The 14,626-nt window shown below is 39.1% G+C and overlaps 1 protein-coding gene across 3 annotated transcripts in view; it reads left to right on the plus strand.

Moving 5' to 3' along the window:
* The window catches only part of SCYL2 (SCY1 like pseudokinase 2), a 60,690-nt gene that overhangs the window by 31,783 nt on the left and 14,281 nt on the right, over nt 1–14,626 (plus strand). For 2 of the 3 annotated variants that reach the window (XM_038756190.1, XM_038756192.1), the window contains 8 exons: nt 740–961; nt 1,448–1,564; nt 3,956–4,081; nt 5,381–5,557; nt 8,417–8,428; nt 8,555–8,677; nt 10,129–10,242; nt 14,470–14,602. In XM_038756190.1, the coding sequence (XP_038612118.1) occupies nt 740–961; nt 1,448–1,564; nt 3,956–4,081; nt 5,381–5,557; nt 8,417–8,428; nt 8,555–8,677; nt 10,129–10,242; nt 14,470–14,602 (1,024 nt within the window). The remainder of the gene's footprint in view (nt 1–739; nt 962–1,447; nt 1,565–3,955; nt 4,082–5,380; nt 5,558–8,416; nt 8,429–8,554; nt 8,678–10,128; nt 10,243–14,469; nt 14,603–14,626) is intronic. The other variant, XM_038756191.1, reaches the window with a different exon arrangement.

The following is a 14,626-nucleotide window of genomic DNA, read 5'->3' on the forward strand; positions in this document are numbered from 1 at the left end:
GGAGAGGGTATGAGACAGAGACTCACGAGTCTCTTGTGAGGTAACTCGGAGAAGCAGTGCGACCGTGGGAAGAGCACGGGCTTTGGTGTCAGAAGCCTTCGGTTCTAGCTCAGCTCCGACACTTGTCTGCTGTGCGACCTCGGGCAAGGCACTAAACGTCTCTGTGGCTAAATGACCACATCCTGTAAAATGGGGATTAAGACCGTGAGCCCAAAGTGGGACATGCACTGTGTCTAACCTGATTATCTTGTTTCTATCCCAGTGATTTATAGAGTTCCCAGCATGTAGTGAGTGCTTAACAGAGACCATTTTAAAAAAAAGGAAAAAAAAAGCAGGACTTTGTCCAGCTTTTCTCCCTTTCCCTCCCTCCCCCAATTGCTTTTTCTTGCTGTCGTTGCTGCCTAGAAAAAAGCACCAAACGCACGGATATAATTGTATACTCCAGTGAGTATTCATTCATTCAGTCGTATTGAGCGCTTACTGTGTGCAGAACACTGGACTGAGCGCTTGGGAAGTACAAGTTGGCAACATATAGAGATGGTCCCTACCCAACAATGGGCTCACAGCCTAGTAAGTATCAGTAATTTGATGAGAATGCCTCCAACCTGGTTTCCTTTGTGCCACGTCCAACTTATCTTTTAGGTCTACAGTAAATATCGTGATTAAAATGGGGTGTAGAATGTTATTTTAGTTTAAAATGTTTAACCTGTACATTTTTTTTTACTGTTTGTCTTTGTAGCCCAAGTTCCCTTGTAAAGAGTGGGATCCAAATTTACCGTCATTATGTCTTCCAAATCCTGAATATTTGGCCCCAGAGTACATACTTTCCGTGAGCTGTGAGACTGCCAGTGATATGTACTCTCTAGGAGCTGTTGTGTATGCTGTGTTTAATAAAGGAAAACCTATCTTTGAAGTCAACAAGCAAGATATATATAAGAGTTTCAGTAGACAGTTGGATCAGGTACTTTCTCTGCCTAAAAATATTTTTGTTTTGAGTAAATATTGAGAATAAGATAAATTTATTAGGTGTCAATGCTCACTTTCCAAAACTTCATTTTTAAAGGAAAGATCTTAAATGAAAGAACACATCAGCATTCCATAAAAATGCACGGCTTGTAACTTAGTTTTGTAGTTAAAGTCACTGTAATGGTTCCCCCAAAATAAATTGTACTTTTATGGACAAGATTTCAGTTTAGCAATTTGTTATGTTGTATATAGTTGGTAAAATCTAGAGGGTGTGCAAGAACCTGTGAGTTGAAGACAGGGCCACAATCCTTCAAGTTCTGCAGAGAGCCAAAAAAGAGGATTTCCAAATTTATAATTATCTTTTGCAAAAGAAAAGCGTTAAAAAAGAGCAAAGTCTCATTTTGAATTGAAAGTATATCATTTATTTAAACTTTTCATAGACATTTCTGTATTCATGATCAGTATCTAATTCTTTTGATAGCTGAGTCGTTTAGGATCCAGTTCACTTTTGAATATACCGGAGGAAGTCCGTGAACATGTAAAGTTACTGCTAAATGTAACTCCAACTGTCAGACCAGATGCCGATCAAATGACAAAAGTGAGTGCCAAGAAACCACTCCAGGGTGCAACAGTGTAGTTAAAACGGTTTGGCTTTTTTTAACCACAAAAGATACCATCAAGGCTGTTCAGTGATTGTGAAATACATAAAATGACTTGAAAATGTTGTTAGCAAATATGTTAGTCTAACAGCCAGTTTTAAAAAAAGATTAATATTAAAATGTATTTGGATAATGATTATGAATATTAATACCGATTATGAAACAGTTGGGGGGAAGAATGCTTGGGCCTTTGGCTAATAGAATTAAAATTTTACATTTATGGTTTTGTTTTGATTTCATTTACATTTTAGAGCTCAGAATGGATGCATATGAATAGTACTCGAAGAACTGAGATATTGATGATATTATAGCCAAGCCTCATGCAATCATAACCACTAGAATAAACATGTGGAAACCCCAGTGCTCTGCTAAATAAAATAACTATAAATAATAATTATAATAATTGTGGTATTAAGCACTTACTATGTGCCAAGCACTGTTCTAAGCACTGGGGTAGATACAAGAGAATCAGTTCCCAGGTGGGGCTCATTTGTGAGTAGGAGGAAGAATGGTATTGTTTTAATCCCCATTCTACATATGAGGGAACTGAGGCCCAGAGAAGTTCAGTGATTTGACCGAAGTCACACAGTAAGCAAGTGGCAGAGCCAGATTGAATAATAATAATAATAATGGCATTTATTAAGCACTTACTATGTGCAAAGCACTGTTCTAAGTGCTGGGGAGGTTACAAGGTGATCAGGTTGTCCCATGGGGGGCTCACAGTCTTCATCCTCATTTTACAGATGAGGTAACTGAGGCCCAGAGAAGTTAAGTGGTCTTGCCCAAAGTCACACAGCTGACAATTGGCAGAGGTGGGATTGAACCTAAGTGCTCTGAATCCCAAGCCCGTGCTCATTCTACTAGGTCACCCTGCTTCTCCTAGCGGGTTTTATGGTCGATTTTCAGTTAAGTACAAGCTAAAGTGAGCTGAAAAATGTATCATTAAACCCTCCCCGCTAAACATGCGGTCCCTCCTACTCGTGCTGCTGATCTTCCACCCTTGACCCTTGTCCTCTTACACAGTAGCAGTTTCTAGGCCTTTCTGGCCTCCAGACTGCTCCTCCTTCACAATTTCCCTGAAACAACTCCAAACTGTGTCTCCACAGCTCCTAGCTCACCTTCATCATCATCAATCATATTTATTGAGCGCTTACTGTGTGCAGAGCACTGTACTAAGCGCTTGGGAAGTACAAGTTGGCAACATATAGAGACAGTCCCTACCCAGCAGTGGGCTGTGCTTCTGCTCCTCTGGTGTTGGACCTTGCCAGATGGTTAGGATGGCAGCTCTTACTCTCATCATCATCATCATCAATTGTATTTATTGTGCGCTTACCATGTGCAGAGCACTGTACTAAGTGCTTGGGAAGTACAAATTGGCAACATATAGAGACAGTCCCTACCCAACAGTGGGCTCACAGTCTAAAAGTCTCTCCATCCATGCCTTCAGGGAGGAAGCTTTGATTAAAGGGCAAGGCCATTTTTGGGGCTGGGAACATTAAGATATTATAGTACATAGCATCACAGTAGCAGAGGATTTGGGGCACTCAGCTGATATTCCAACAACCAGGCAAGAATGTCTAAAAAAAATTAGGTTGTACTGTTTTTTTCCAGGATTTGTATGCTTTTCTATACATGTTGTGAAAGATTCACATGCTATATGGCAAGCTAATAATCTGCCGTGTGACAGACAGTAGAGAAGAAATGTTTTTCCTCATCTTACATCTGCTCTAAATAAAGGTTGCTGTGGGAATTCTGGTCATTACTTAGAGGTTTGGGAGAATAGTCCACTGAAGCACTATCTGTGAGCCCACTGTTGGGTAGGGACTGTCTCTATATGTTGCCAATTTGTACTTCCCAAGCGCTTAGTACAGTGCTCTGCACACAGTAAGTGCTCAATAAATACGATTGATGATGATGATTTATGAAGGACCATTACCTTGCAGTTACAGTGGTAATGAGCAAATCTAGGGAGAGGTGTGCTCTTTTGAGAGGTAATCACTTATTCATCGGTTCACAGATTCTTGAACTCAGAGATTTTTCCACTTTCAAACATTTTATAAGTAGTGACAATTTATACAGTAATCTTAAAGATAGAATTTAGAGAGAGGTTTGCAGATAGGTCCCTGACCCAAAAGATTTTTTTAAAATCATTTACTTATTTATATTTCTCCTTTTGACATTTTTAAATGTGTGCCTGTTCCCTTCATATTGATAGGCAAAATTTGTCTGGGAGGAAATGGGATTGATTTGCATGCAATGATTTCACAAAGTGTGCTTGGTTAGCATTTTTGTATCTTTTTCTAAAACATCTTTTTACTCCCTTTTTGTAGATTCCTTTCTTTGATGATGTTGGGGCAGTCACCTTACAATATTTTGATTCCTTATTCCAAAGAGACAATCTTCAGAAGTCACAATTTTTTAAGGGACTGCCGAAAATTCTACCAAAATTACCCAAGGTTTGTTTTCATTGTAACTCCTATTGCAGCTCAGCATTAAGATTTAAAGCTAACTTTTAAACCTACGAGGATTTTCCCCAAAGAATTTTATTTTGCTTAAGATGAGATGATGTACCCCAGAATTATTACTGGCATTTACTGATCAATGAGAGTGATCAAAATTTCCTTACACAAATGGTCTTCAGTTAGTATGCTTTTTAATTGTTAGGGTTGGGAAATTGATAGTGTTAAAGCTTGTTAAAGTCCACTTTGTTTTGCAGCTTAAAATTAAGAGGATTTTTATGTTAAATTCTCTCCCTGAGGAATGTATATGAAATGAACAGAAGTGGTGTTTTCTCTCTTGAAAGGCAGTTAATGTCATTGTTCAAAGCCTTAGCCTTGTCTAGTATTTTTAATTTGTCTACTTGGTGTCATTTTCAAGCCATGTTAACAGTGCAACAAGTAGGTTTTTTGTGAATGTTTTCCAGAAGGAAATCTGTATCATAATCCTACTTACAAACGTTTCCATTACAGCTGAGAAATCAAAGATACTTGCAATTTGGTGGTTGCCCTTCCATATTGTTGGTCATTTGTCAGATCATCTCTTATAGGGTTTATGTAACTGGATATAAAGGGTAAAACTGGGAATGGAATATACATTTAGAAGGGAGGCAGTTTGTTTTTGATTCGATATCTCTGGGAATATAGCGCTATTAATTTTTAAAACTACATCACATTCTGTATATTTGGCTACATTTGCAAAAACAAAGGATAGATTCCTTCACATAAACCCATGGCTCATTGAAATTAAACACTGTGGTCCAGAAAGATTCTCAGAAATCATCTGGAAGGACCAGTTGGTTTGTTGTGGTAATCTTACAGGGATTTAAAGTAGGATGACTGAGGTGTTCTTGGCCAAGAAAGCAGTCATTCTCTCTGGCATAGTCCTGTGCCTCATATCCTACATATCCCCTACAGCCTGGAAGAATTTCTATATTAATATGACCGCATAATTTTATTACTCAGCTCCAACCTGCAAAGGTATACACAGCCCTTTGCGGCCCTCCCTTCCCCCAAAAGCAAATTGTCCTTAGATGAAAAACACTTTGGGATCGTATTAAAAGTTGCAGACCACTAGGGTAGGTGGCTGTTAGTATGCAAAACCAAAAAGTAATCAGTGCCTCTGGCCCAAAACAGTTAATATTCTCCCAAAGTGTTTCATGATTAAGTGAGAATCTGATGCAATTCATTTTAATGTTTGATTTCAAAATTAATATTTGGAAATACCTATCTAATAAAATGTTTGTTTTCCTCCTTTAGCGAGTTGTAGTACAAAGAATTTTGCCTTGCTTGACTTCTGAGTTTGTGAACCCTGACATGGTACCTTTTGTTTTACCTAATGTTCTACTTATTGCTGAAGAATGCACCAAAGAAGAATATGTCAGATTGATTCTACCTGATCTTGGCCCTGTCTTTAAGCAGCAAGAACCAATCCAGGTGTGGGAACAGTTTTATTGTGTTGGTGTTTTTTTGACCTAACATTTTTTAACTCCTGGAAGAAACCATAGTGAATCCTAATGACATGTGTTCTTTCCTCATTTCACATTTTCTTCTCCTTCCTGCCTGAGGTCATTTTGACTGATGCCTTATTCCTGCCACTGTTTTTCTGTCCAGGGGGGACCAGCTGTCATTTTCTTTAAGTCTGTGTTTGTTTGAAGGGTGTCACTTTCAACTGTGGCAAGTCTGTCATTCTGTTCAAGAAGAATGGCAGTAGTTCCATTTCTGATCAACCCATCTGATAAAAAGTAAACTGTAGTATAAAAAGGTAAAACTTCAGGTGTTAAACCTTTCTGAATGGGTCATAATTGTTCATCAGAGAGAATTGCTTTAGGAAAAGGAATAGGTGAATCTCCAGTAACATTAGTCTGACCTCCCAAAGTGATATCCTGTCAATCAGTTGAATTTATTGAGTTGCTGGGAAAGTACAGCAAAACGAACTTGTTCTCTGTCCTTCAGTTTACAGTGTGGAGGATAGACAGACAAAAATTATTTTAAAATACTACCCAACAAAGTACCTCTAACTTCAAGACAGCATTTTATCATCTGGGCTTTTACATCAGCAGTGCCAGCTAGAACTAAATACTTTTCAAATTAATCTGACTTGAAGTGCATCATTTTTGCTTAGTGTCAGAACCCAGGGAGATGTTCATAATAAGGGTTTTAGTCTAGAGATGCATAAGCGCTTAGTACAGTGCTCTGCACACAGTAAGCGCTCAATAAATACGATTGAATGAGTAAATACAACTGAATTAATGAAAATGTATGAGCTCATGATCAAATAATGCCACAGAAATTCAGAGAAAATGATTTAAACTGGTGCATTCTGTCCATTCCTTTTGAGCATTAAAAAATGAAATGGGAGTCATGTGAATTCCAAAGGCATCTCTCATAAATATCAAAGGTCCCCCAAAGGAATGTTTTTTTAGTGTAGCGTTCAGTTACCTCTGACACTCTTTATAAAATGTTTTAGCTAATAGCTGTGAAAAGCCCAACATAACTGTTTCTGTTTTCAGATAGTTTGTAATGAATCAAGACCAGCAAAAACCCTTTTATGAACCAGATTACTTAATAATTAATTACTTAAGTAATGCAATAATATTAACTTATGAGAATCAGTGTAGCCTAGTTCCTCCCCCAGCTTGGAACTCCCTCTCCCTCCAACTATGGCAGGCCACCACTCTCTCCATCTTCAAAGCATAATTTAGGTCACATCTTCTCCAAGAGGCTTTCCCTAGCGCACTCTCCCTTCTGCATCTTCTGTGCACTAGGATCCGTGCCCTTTGGATGTATGACGTATTCATCCCATCTCCTCGGCACTTGTGTACATATCTTTAAATTATATATTAGAAATTTTTAATTCATATTAATATCTGCCTCCCCTTCTCAACTAATGTCGTTATGGGCAGGGAACTTGTCTGCTCGTTCCGTTGTATTGTGCTTTCCCCAAGTTCTTCGTACAGTGCTCGGCACATAATCAGCACTCAATAAATATCATTGATGGTGCAGTATATAACAGTGACAGTTGGTCTAACCGTACTTTGTGTACATTTACAGATAAGCATACTCTGATGGGTTGCTAGAGGGTAAGTTAGGAATGTGAGGTATTTCAGTGCTATTTTAATGGGTGTCAGAGAAGACTGTACTCACATGACCTTCCAAATGCGCTGTCACAGTTGGGACAGGAAGAAGAGATGAAATTGGATTGAGCCAGGGCCTTCTCGGGTAGCCGCATTGCTTACCTTAGCCTTGACTACCACATCGGCCTCTCCCTGCTCCAGTACATACATCATTAGCAGCAGCGTGGCTCAGTGGAAAGAGCCCAGGCTGTGGAGTCAGGTCATGGGTTCGAATTCTGGCTCTGCCAGCAGTCAGCTGGGTGACTTTGGGCAAGTCGCTTCACTTCTCTGTGCCTCAGCTGCCTCATCTGCAAAATGGGGATTAAGACCGTGAGCCCCCCGGGGGACAACCTGATCACCCTGTAACCTCCCCAGTGCTTAGAACAGTGATTTGCACATAGTAAGCGCTTAATAAATGCCATCATTATTATTATTATCTCTCTAAAAATCATTATAGTAGCCATCTCCCCACTCATGAAATCTCAATTTCTGCATCCACCAGCATGTCTTCTGCATTGGCTTAAAGCGCTGGAGTACACTGCTCTGCACACAATAAGCTTTGAGTAAATACCGTGATTTAAGGCACTCAAATCAACTCTCAGCCCTGCGTATTCTCAGTCCTCTGCTATTTCCACCAGCCCACATACTTCACTCCTCTAAGACCAACTGACTCACTGAGCCTCACTCTTGTCGGTCTAACCATCTATCCTGCCTGGTATTCCTTCCCCCTTCGTATTTTACAGACTACCACTCTCAAACCCGTACTAAAATCACATGTAACCCACGGAGCCTTCCCCAAGGGATCTCTCATTTTCACAGTCAATTTTCCGCTCTTACTCCATCACCTATTCACTTGAGCGTGTACCCGCTAAGTACTCCGGTACTCACCCCATCCCCAGGTAACCTTTGTGTATGCGGCTTTCTCTATATCTTTAATATTTTGAAAATATCTGCGTCTCTCACTAGATCGGAAGCCTCTATTGTACTCGCCCAAGTGCTTAATGCTCTGCACACAATAAGCACTCAGTAAATACGACTGACTGACTGATGGATTACTGGAACTCATTGAGCCATATTCTGAAGTTCAAATCAAAAACATTATGATGCATATTTATTGCGTTTGTTTTCAGAAATTGAATAAAATGTTTGGTTTGTCTTTCTTTGATTTTCATGCCTTCAGGCTAGCAACATGGTAAGTGTCAACGTAATTTTTGTATAGTAAGGAACTTTAATGAAGCTTTTAAATATTCACATTGAACATTTTAATGAGTATTTTGTAGAATACAACGATAAAAATCTTTATCTTTTTTCAATTCAGATTTTGTTAATTTTCCTACAAAAAATGGATTTGCTACTAACCAAAACACCGCCTGATGAAATAAAAAATAGCGTTCTTCCAATGGTTTACAGAGCCTTAGAAGCACCATCCATTCAAATTCAGGTAGAGTAACTGATTTATGATTTCTTTTATGAAACTGAACCAGAGTGAGGTTGAGCTTTCCACTGTTGGCTGAGAAGCCAGACTCCTCCTAGAATCTCCCAGTAGCTTCTGGAAAATGTAGGCGAAACCATTCACTTTGTACTCTGGGATTTGTGATTTTCCTTGGCCTTCCTCCCCTGAATTTTGCCAGATTTTTGGCCAGGACTTTTTGAAATACGGTCAGAATTACTTTTAAAAACACGATCTATCTTGTAGTTCCTAAAAAGGCATGCAGTTGATCCCATCTGATCTGTCCTTATTGAAAAGGGGTTTGGGGATATAATTATAGAATTAACAATATTTACATTTTGGTTTTCAATTAAAATAGCAGTTTCCCAGAAGTTTCAAGATCTCCATTAAATGTAACTCTCTGATATTTAATAATGCTAAAACAGATTTGATTTTTCTATGAACCCAGTTTTCTCAGTGCCCAAATTTATTCTCTGGTAATTTAAGATTAGACCCTTGGATTGGAACATGATCTTCCGCAGACATCTTGGGGGATGAATAGAGCAAGCTACATACATTGTGCAGCATGCTTCACTGTCCTTAAAGGTCTGAAAGGGTTAAATCTCCTCTTCCAAAGCAATTTTTAAAAATACCAAATAATTTTAGAAGTAGGGGAATTGAACTCAGGTTTTATAAAAAGTAATTAAGACTAGTAACACAAGAGAGTATTTGATGAACCTACTCAATGCAAATATCCATTTCTTCTGCTTAGCTAGCCAAAGGGGCAGATCATTAGCAGGTAGGTAACCAGAGGCCGTTGCAGCTTTAAAAAAGGAAGGGTGAAAGATACTCTACTCTTTGCCAGGCTTGTCTCTTCCTCTTCTAAGAATATACTGGCAGGCCTAACTCTTCCCCGTCTAAGAATATACTGGGGCACTATAGCAAGTTTGTTAATAATTATGTGGTGTTTGCTAAGCGCTTACCATGTGCCAAGCACTGTACTAAGTGCCAGGATAGATACAAGGTAGCCAAGTAAAAGCCCCTGTAACTACAGGGTGCTCACAGTCCAAGTAGGAGGGAGAACAGGTATGAATCCCCATTTTACAGATGAGAAAACTGAGGCACAGAGGTAATTGATTTGCCGAAGATCACCAGGCAGGGAAGTGGCAGATCTAGGATTACTAAGTGTTTGGGAAGTACAAATCGGCAACATATAAAGACGGTCCCTGCCCAACAACAGGCTGTTGGGAGCCAAGTCGGTTTTTTTTTTTTTTGGAGTGGGTTTTTGTACCTTGGAGCAAGGATATTTGCTTAAAGAGGGAAAATGGACCTTAATGAAAGTATTGTTATTAATTGTAACAATTTACATAAATCATTTGCTCCATTTTAATCTTGTTATAGAAATAAAAAAGTACTAGAAAACGTTATTATGGACGTGATTAATAGAGATCTTTCCTTCACAGGAACTCTGCCTGAATATCATTCCAACATTTGCAAACCTGATAGATTATCCCTCTATGAAAAATTCTTTGATTCCAAGAATTAAAAATGCCTGTTTACAGACTTCCTCACTTGCAGTAAGTAAATGCTTATTCATCATTTAAGTTCTCACCTACACAACATCACCAAGATCTGCCCTTTCCTCTCCATCCAAACCACTTAAAGTTCTAAGTTTAGATCTTTATTCCCTTTTTTTAAAAAGAATTTGGTGTTTTGAATCCTTTGGAATAGTATTCGTTTTTATGACTCCCTGTCTTCTAAGCGAGGAGCTTTATGATAGCAGCAAAGCTACAGGAACTACAATATTATGTCATTATGCGGGCTTCTGTGTCGTGCACTTAATTATAGTGAATTTTATACAACCCAGTTGTGGCATGTATACCGATGAAAACTTCCTTTCATATTCAGTGGTTTTCTGCCTGAGAACTCACTTCATTGTCTGACTAATTATTTAATCTGTTACTGAAGGTTAGCTGTGAATAACTGGGAAATAATTTGGGGGCTTACATTTTATGTGTGTATTTTAAATGCCATCTCTGAAATGTTCTAACTGGAACTAGGAATGCAAGTAAATAATAGCTGTTATATAAAAAGAGAGAGTTTGTATTTAAAATAATTTTATTTTATTTCAACATTGTAATCTACTTTGGAATAAAACATTTTGCAGAGGGAAGGCTGGTGTCGCTGCATCAGAGAAGCAGCGTGGCTCAGTGGAAAGAGCCCGGGCTTTGGAGTTAGTTAGAGGTCATGGGTTCAAATCCCGGCTCCGCCAATTGTCAGCTGTGTGACTTTGGGCCAGTCACTTCACTTCTCTGGGCCTCAGTTCCCTCATCTGTAAAATGGGGATTAAGACTGTGAGCCCCACATGGGACAACCTGATCACCTTGTATCCCTCCCAGCGCTTAGAACAGTGCTTTGCACATAGTAAGCGCTTAACAAATACCATTATTATTATTATTATTATTATTATCAGTTCTCTCCAGAACCTAAAAAGAACAAATTGAAATGGTCTATTTTCATGATATTACATTGCTAATAAAATTTGATGTTCTCTCATGTTTGTACGTTCAGCTTTTTTTAATGACTTGGCCTTTTTATAGTTGCCTACTTTTAAAAAGCTCTGTTTCATTCATTCACATTTACTGAGTGCTTCATGTGTGCAAAGCAGTGTACTAAGTGCTTGGAAAGTACAGTTCAGCAATAGAGACAATCCCTGCCCACACCGGCCTTACAGTCTAGACTGGGGGAGACACATCAAAGCAAGTAAACAGACATCAATATAATAATAGAATTATATATATATATATACATTTCAAAACAAGTAAGCAGGCATTAATATAAATAAATAGAATTATAGATATGTACATGTATACACAAGTGCTTTGGGGGCATTGAGCAAAGTGAGCAAGTTGGGGCGACGCGGGGCAGGGGAAGCTGAGGAAAAGGGGGGTTTAGTCTGGGAAGGCTTCTTGGAGGAGGTGAGCCTTCAATAGGACTTTGAAGGATTGGCGGATTTGAGGAGGAAGGGCGTTCCAGGCCAGAGGTAGGACATGGGCCAGGGGTCGACGGCAGGACAGGCGAGAACGAGGCCCAGTGAGAAGTGAGTTAGCAATAGAGGAGCGGAGTGTGCCCGCTGGGTTGTAGAAGGAGAGATGGGATGTGAGGCAAGAGGGGGCATGGTGATGGAGTTTTTGCTTGATATGGAGTTTGATAGGCAACCACTGGAGATTTTTGAAGAAAGGGTTGACATGCCCAGAACATTTCTGTAGAAAGGTAATCCAAGCAGCAGAGTGAAGTAGAGACTGAAGTGGGGAGAGACAGGAGGTTCGGAGGTCAGAAAGGAGGCTGATGCCGTAATCCAGTCGGGATAGGATCAGTGATTGTACTAATGCGGTAGTGGTTTGGATGGAACGGAAAGGGCGGATCTTGGTGATGTTGTGTAGGTGAGATTGGCAGGCTGTGGTGACGGACTGGATACGTGGGGTGAAAGAGAGCGGAATCAAGGATGACACCAGTGGTGTGGGTTTGTGAGACGGGAAGGGTGGTTTTGCCGCCCACAGTGACAGGAAAGTCAGGGCGAGGACAGGGTTTGGGAGGGAAGATAGAGAGCTCAGTCTTGGACATGTTGAGTTTTAGGCGGCAGGAAAACATCTAAATAGAGACGTTCTGAAGGCAGGAGGAGATGCGAGCCTGGAGGGAGGGAGCGAGAGCAGGGGAGAAGATACAGATTTGGGTGTCATCCACATAGAGATGATAGTTGAAGCCAAGGGAGTGAATGAGTTCACCAAGGAAGTGAGTGTAGATGGAGAATAGAAGGGGACCAACAACTGACCCTTGAGGAGCCCCTGCAGTTAGGGAATGGGAAGGGGAGGAGGAACCTGCAAAGGAGACTGAGAATGAATGTAACAGACACATTTCTGATATTTGTATTAGTAATTATGAAATTTTAAAATGTCCACAGATTGTTTCACTAGACTGTAAGCTTGTTATTGGCTGGGAACATATCTGCTAATTATGTTGTAATATACTCTCCCAAGTGCTTAGTACAGTGTTCTGCAATAATAATAATAATGGTATTTGTTAAGCGCTTTCTATGTGCCAAGCACTGTTCTAAGAGCTGGAGTAGATACAAGATCAGCAGGTTGTCCCAAGTGGGGCTCACATCTTAATCCCCATTTTACAGAAGAGGTAACTGAGGCCCAGGGAAGCTAAGTGACTTGCCAAAAGTCACACAGCTGACAAGTGACTGAGCCGGAATTAGAACCCATGACCTCTGACTCCCAACCCCATGCTCTTTCCACTAAGCCAGGCTGCTGCACATAGTAAGCACTCAGTAAGTATAAATGATTGATAGCTCAGGAGGAACATAGTGCTGTGGAGTGATGGACGATATCTTTATAGCAAAATTAACTCTTCAGCCCACATTGTTACAGGAGTTAGAAAATATAGAGGTTTAATTGGTTAAACTGTCCTATTAACAGTATTTATAAATGCAGCCTTTGGAGGCAGTATTATAACCAATTCCTATCTCTCAATAGCTTGTCATTAAAATAATATAACTATGATCCAGATTTATATTAAATCATTTATAATTTTCCCAGGAGCAGTCATGTTATTTCTCCAACAGGCATTCCCCAACCAAGGCTTCGTTTCCCCTACTTGTTTTCCTTTCTGCAGCACTCATGCACTTGGGTGTATACCCTTTATGCCCTTTCCATTTCCCCTATCTGTAATGTATCTAAATATCTGTCTCTCTTTCCTAGACCCTAATCACAATTACTCTACTATAACCAATACATTCATTTTGCAAATTTATACACAGTGGGGTTGGAAAGAATCCTTTATAAAGCACAATGAAATTTAAAACAAACACCTTCTTATAAATTGCTAACGTGCTCTGCACACAGTAGTGCTCAATAAATATCGTTGATTGAAAACCTTTGGTTTAGGGATTAATGTTTTTAACACCTCCATATTTTATTTCTTCTCATTTTTGAATTGTTTCCTCAACTGGAAAAACTAAATTGGGTGTGGGCGAAGAAATTGTATTTTATTCTCTAAAACAAGTATTATTAAAAATGCTTTAGTTTCAAACCTTCCCAGTCAGTGTTAACATATGAAGCGTCTTAGCATATCTTTCGAACACCAGATTTTATTACAATGCTAGTTGTTAAAAATAACCAGCTTTTTACATAACGGAGAAAATGGCATAAGGGTAAGTATAGAATGTCATTCCAAATATTGTTTGCTGAGTTTGGAATTTATCTCGAAGTACAATGGGCATGAAAACCGATAGAAAGTATTGGAATAACAGCTTCTAGCAATAGAATTTCTTTGTGTGATAGTGCCCACTCACTCTACTTTGTGGAGGCTCAGTGGAGTGATGTGATTATATTGAACCGTAGGAAAAGCAAGAACCAATAATTTCAACCCATAAGTTTCAGTCCAGAGCGGTGGTGCTTTTCACTTGGAAGATCATTGAAGATTGAACTGCATATTCACCTCAATGCTTTTAGCAAAATAAAAATAATCATTGATTTATTCAAAATAATGCTTATTTTGTAAAAAGAACTGTTCCCCCATCTTTAAAGCGCTCTGTCCATTCTTCAGTGACAGTATAAAATATTCTAGTCTGGTGATTGAGTCCCTTTTCCCCAGACTTTTCCATTTTAAACAGTAGTTTAAATGCAAATAATGTTAGTTCTTTTATATAAACTACAGTATTTAAAATTTAACATATATTTTAAATTATTAGTAATGTTGCTCATAGTTGTGATCTACTGTTATTTATTTCTCTTTAATAGGTTCGTGTAAATTCATTAGTGTGCTTAGGAAAGATTTTGGAATACCTGGATAAATGGTTTGTGCTTGATGACATTCTGCCCTTTCTACAACAGATACCATCCAAAGAACCTGCAGTTCTCATGGGAATTTTAGGTAGCGAAATTTTATTCATTTTTT

The sequence above is a fragment of the Tachyglossus aculeatus genome, chromosome 14 (genome assembly GCF_015852505.1).
Source record: "Tachyglossus aculeatus isolate mTacAcu1 chromosome 14, mTacAcu1.pri, whole genome shotgun sequence".
Taxonomy (NCBI): domain Eukaryota; kingdom Metazoa; phylum Chordata; class Mammalia; order Monotremata; family Tachyglossidae; genus Tachyglossus; species Tachyglossus aculeatus.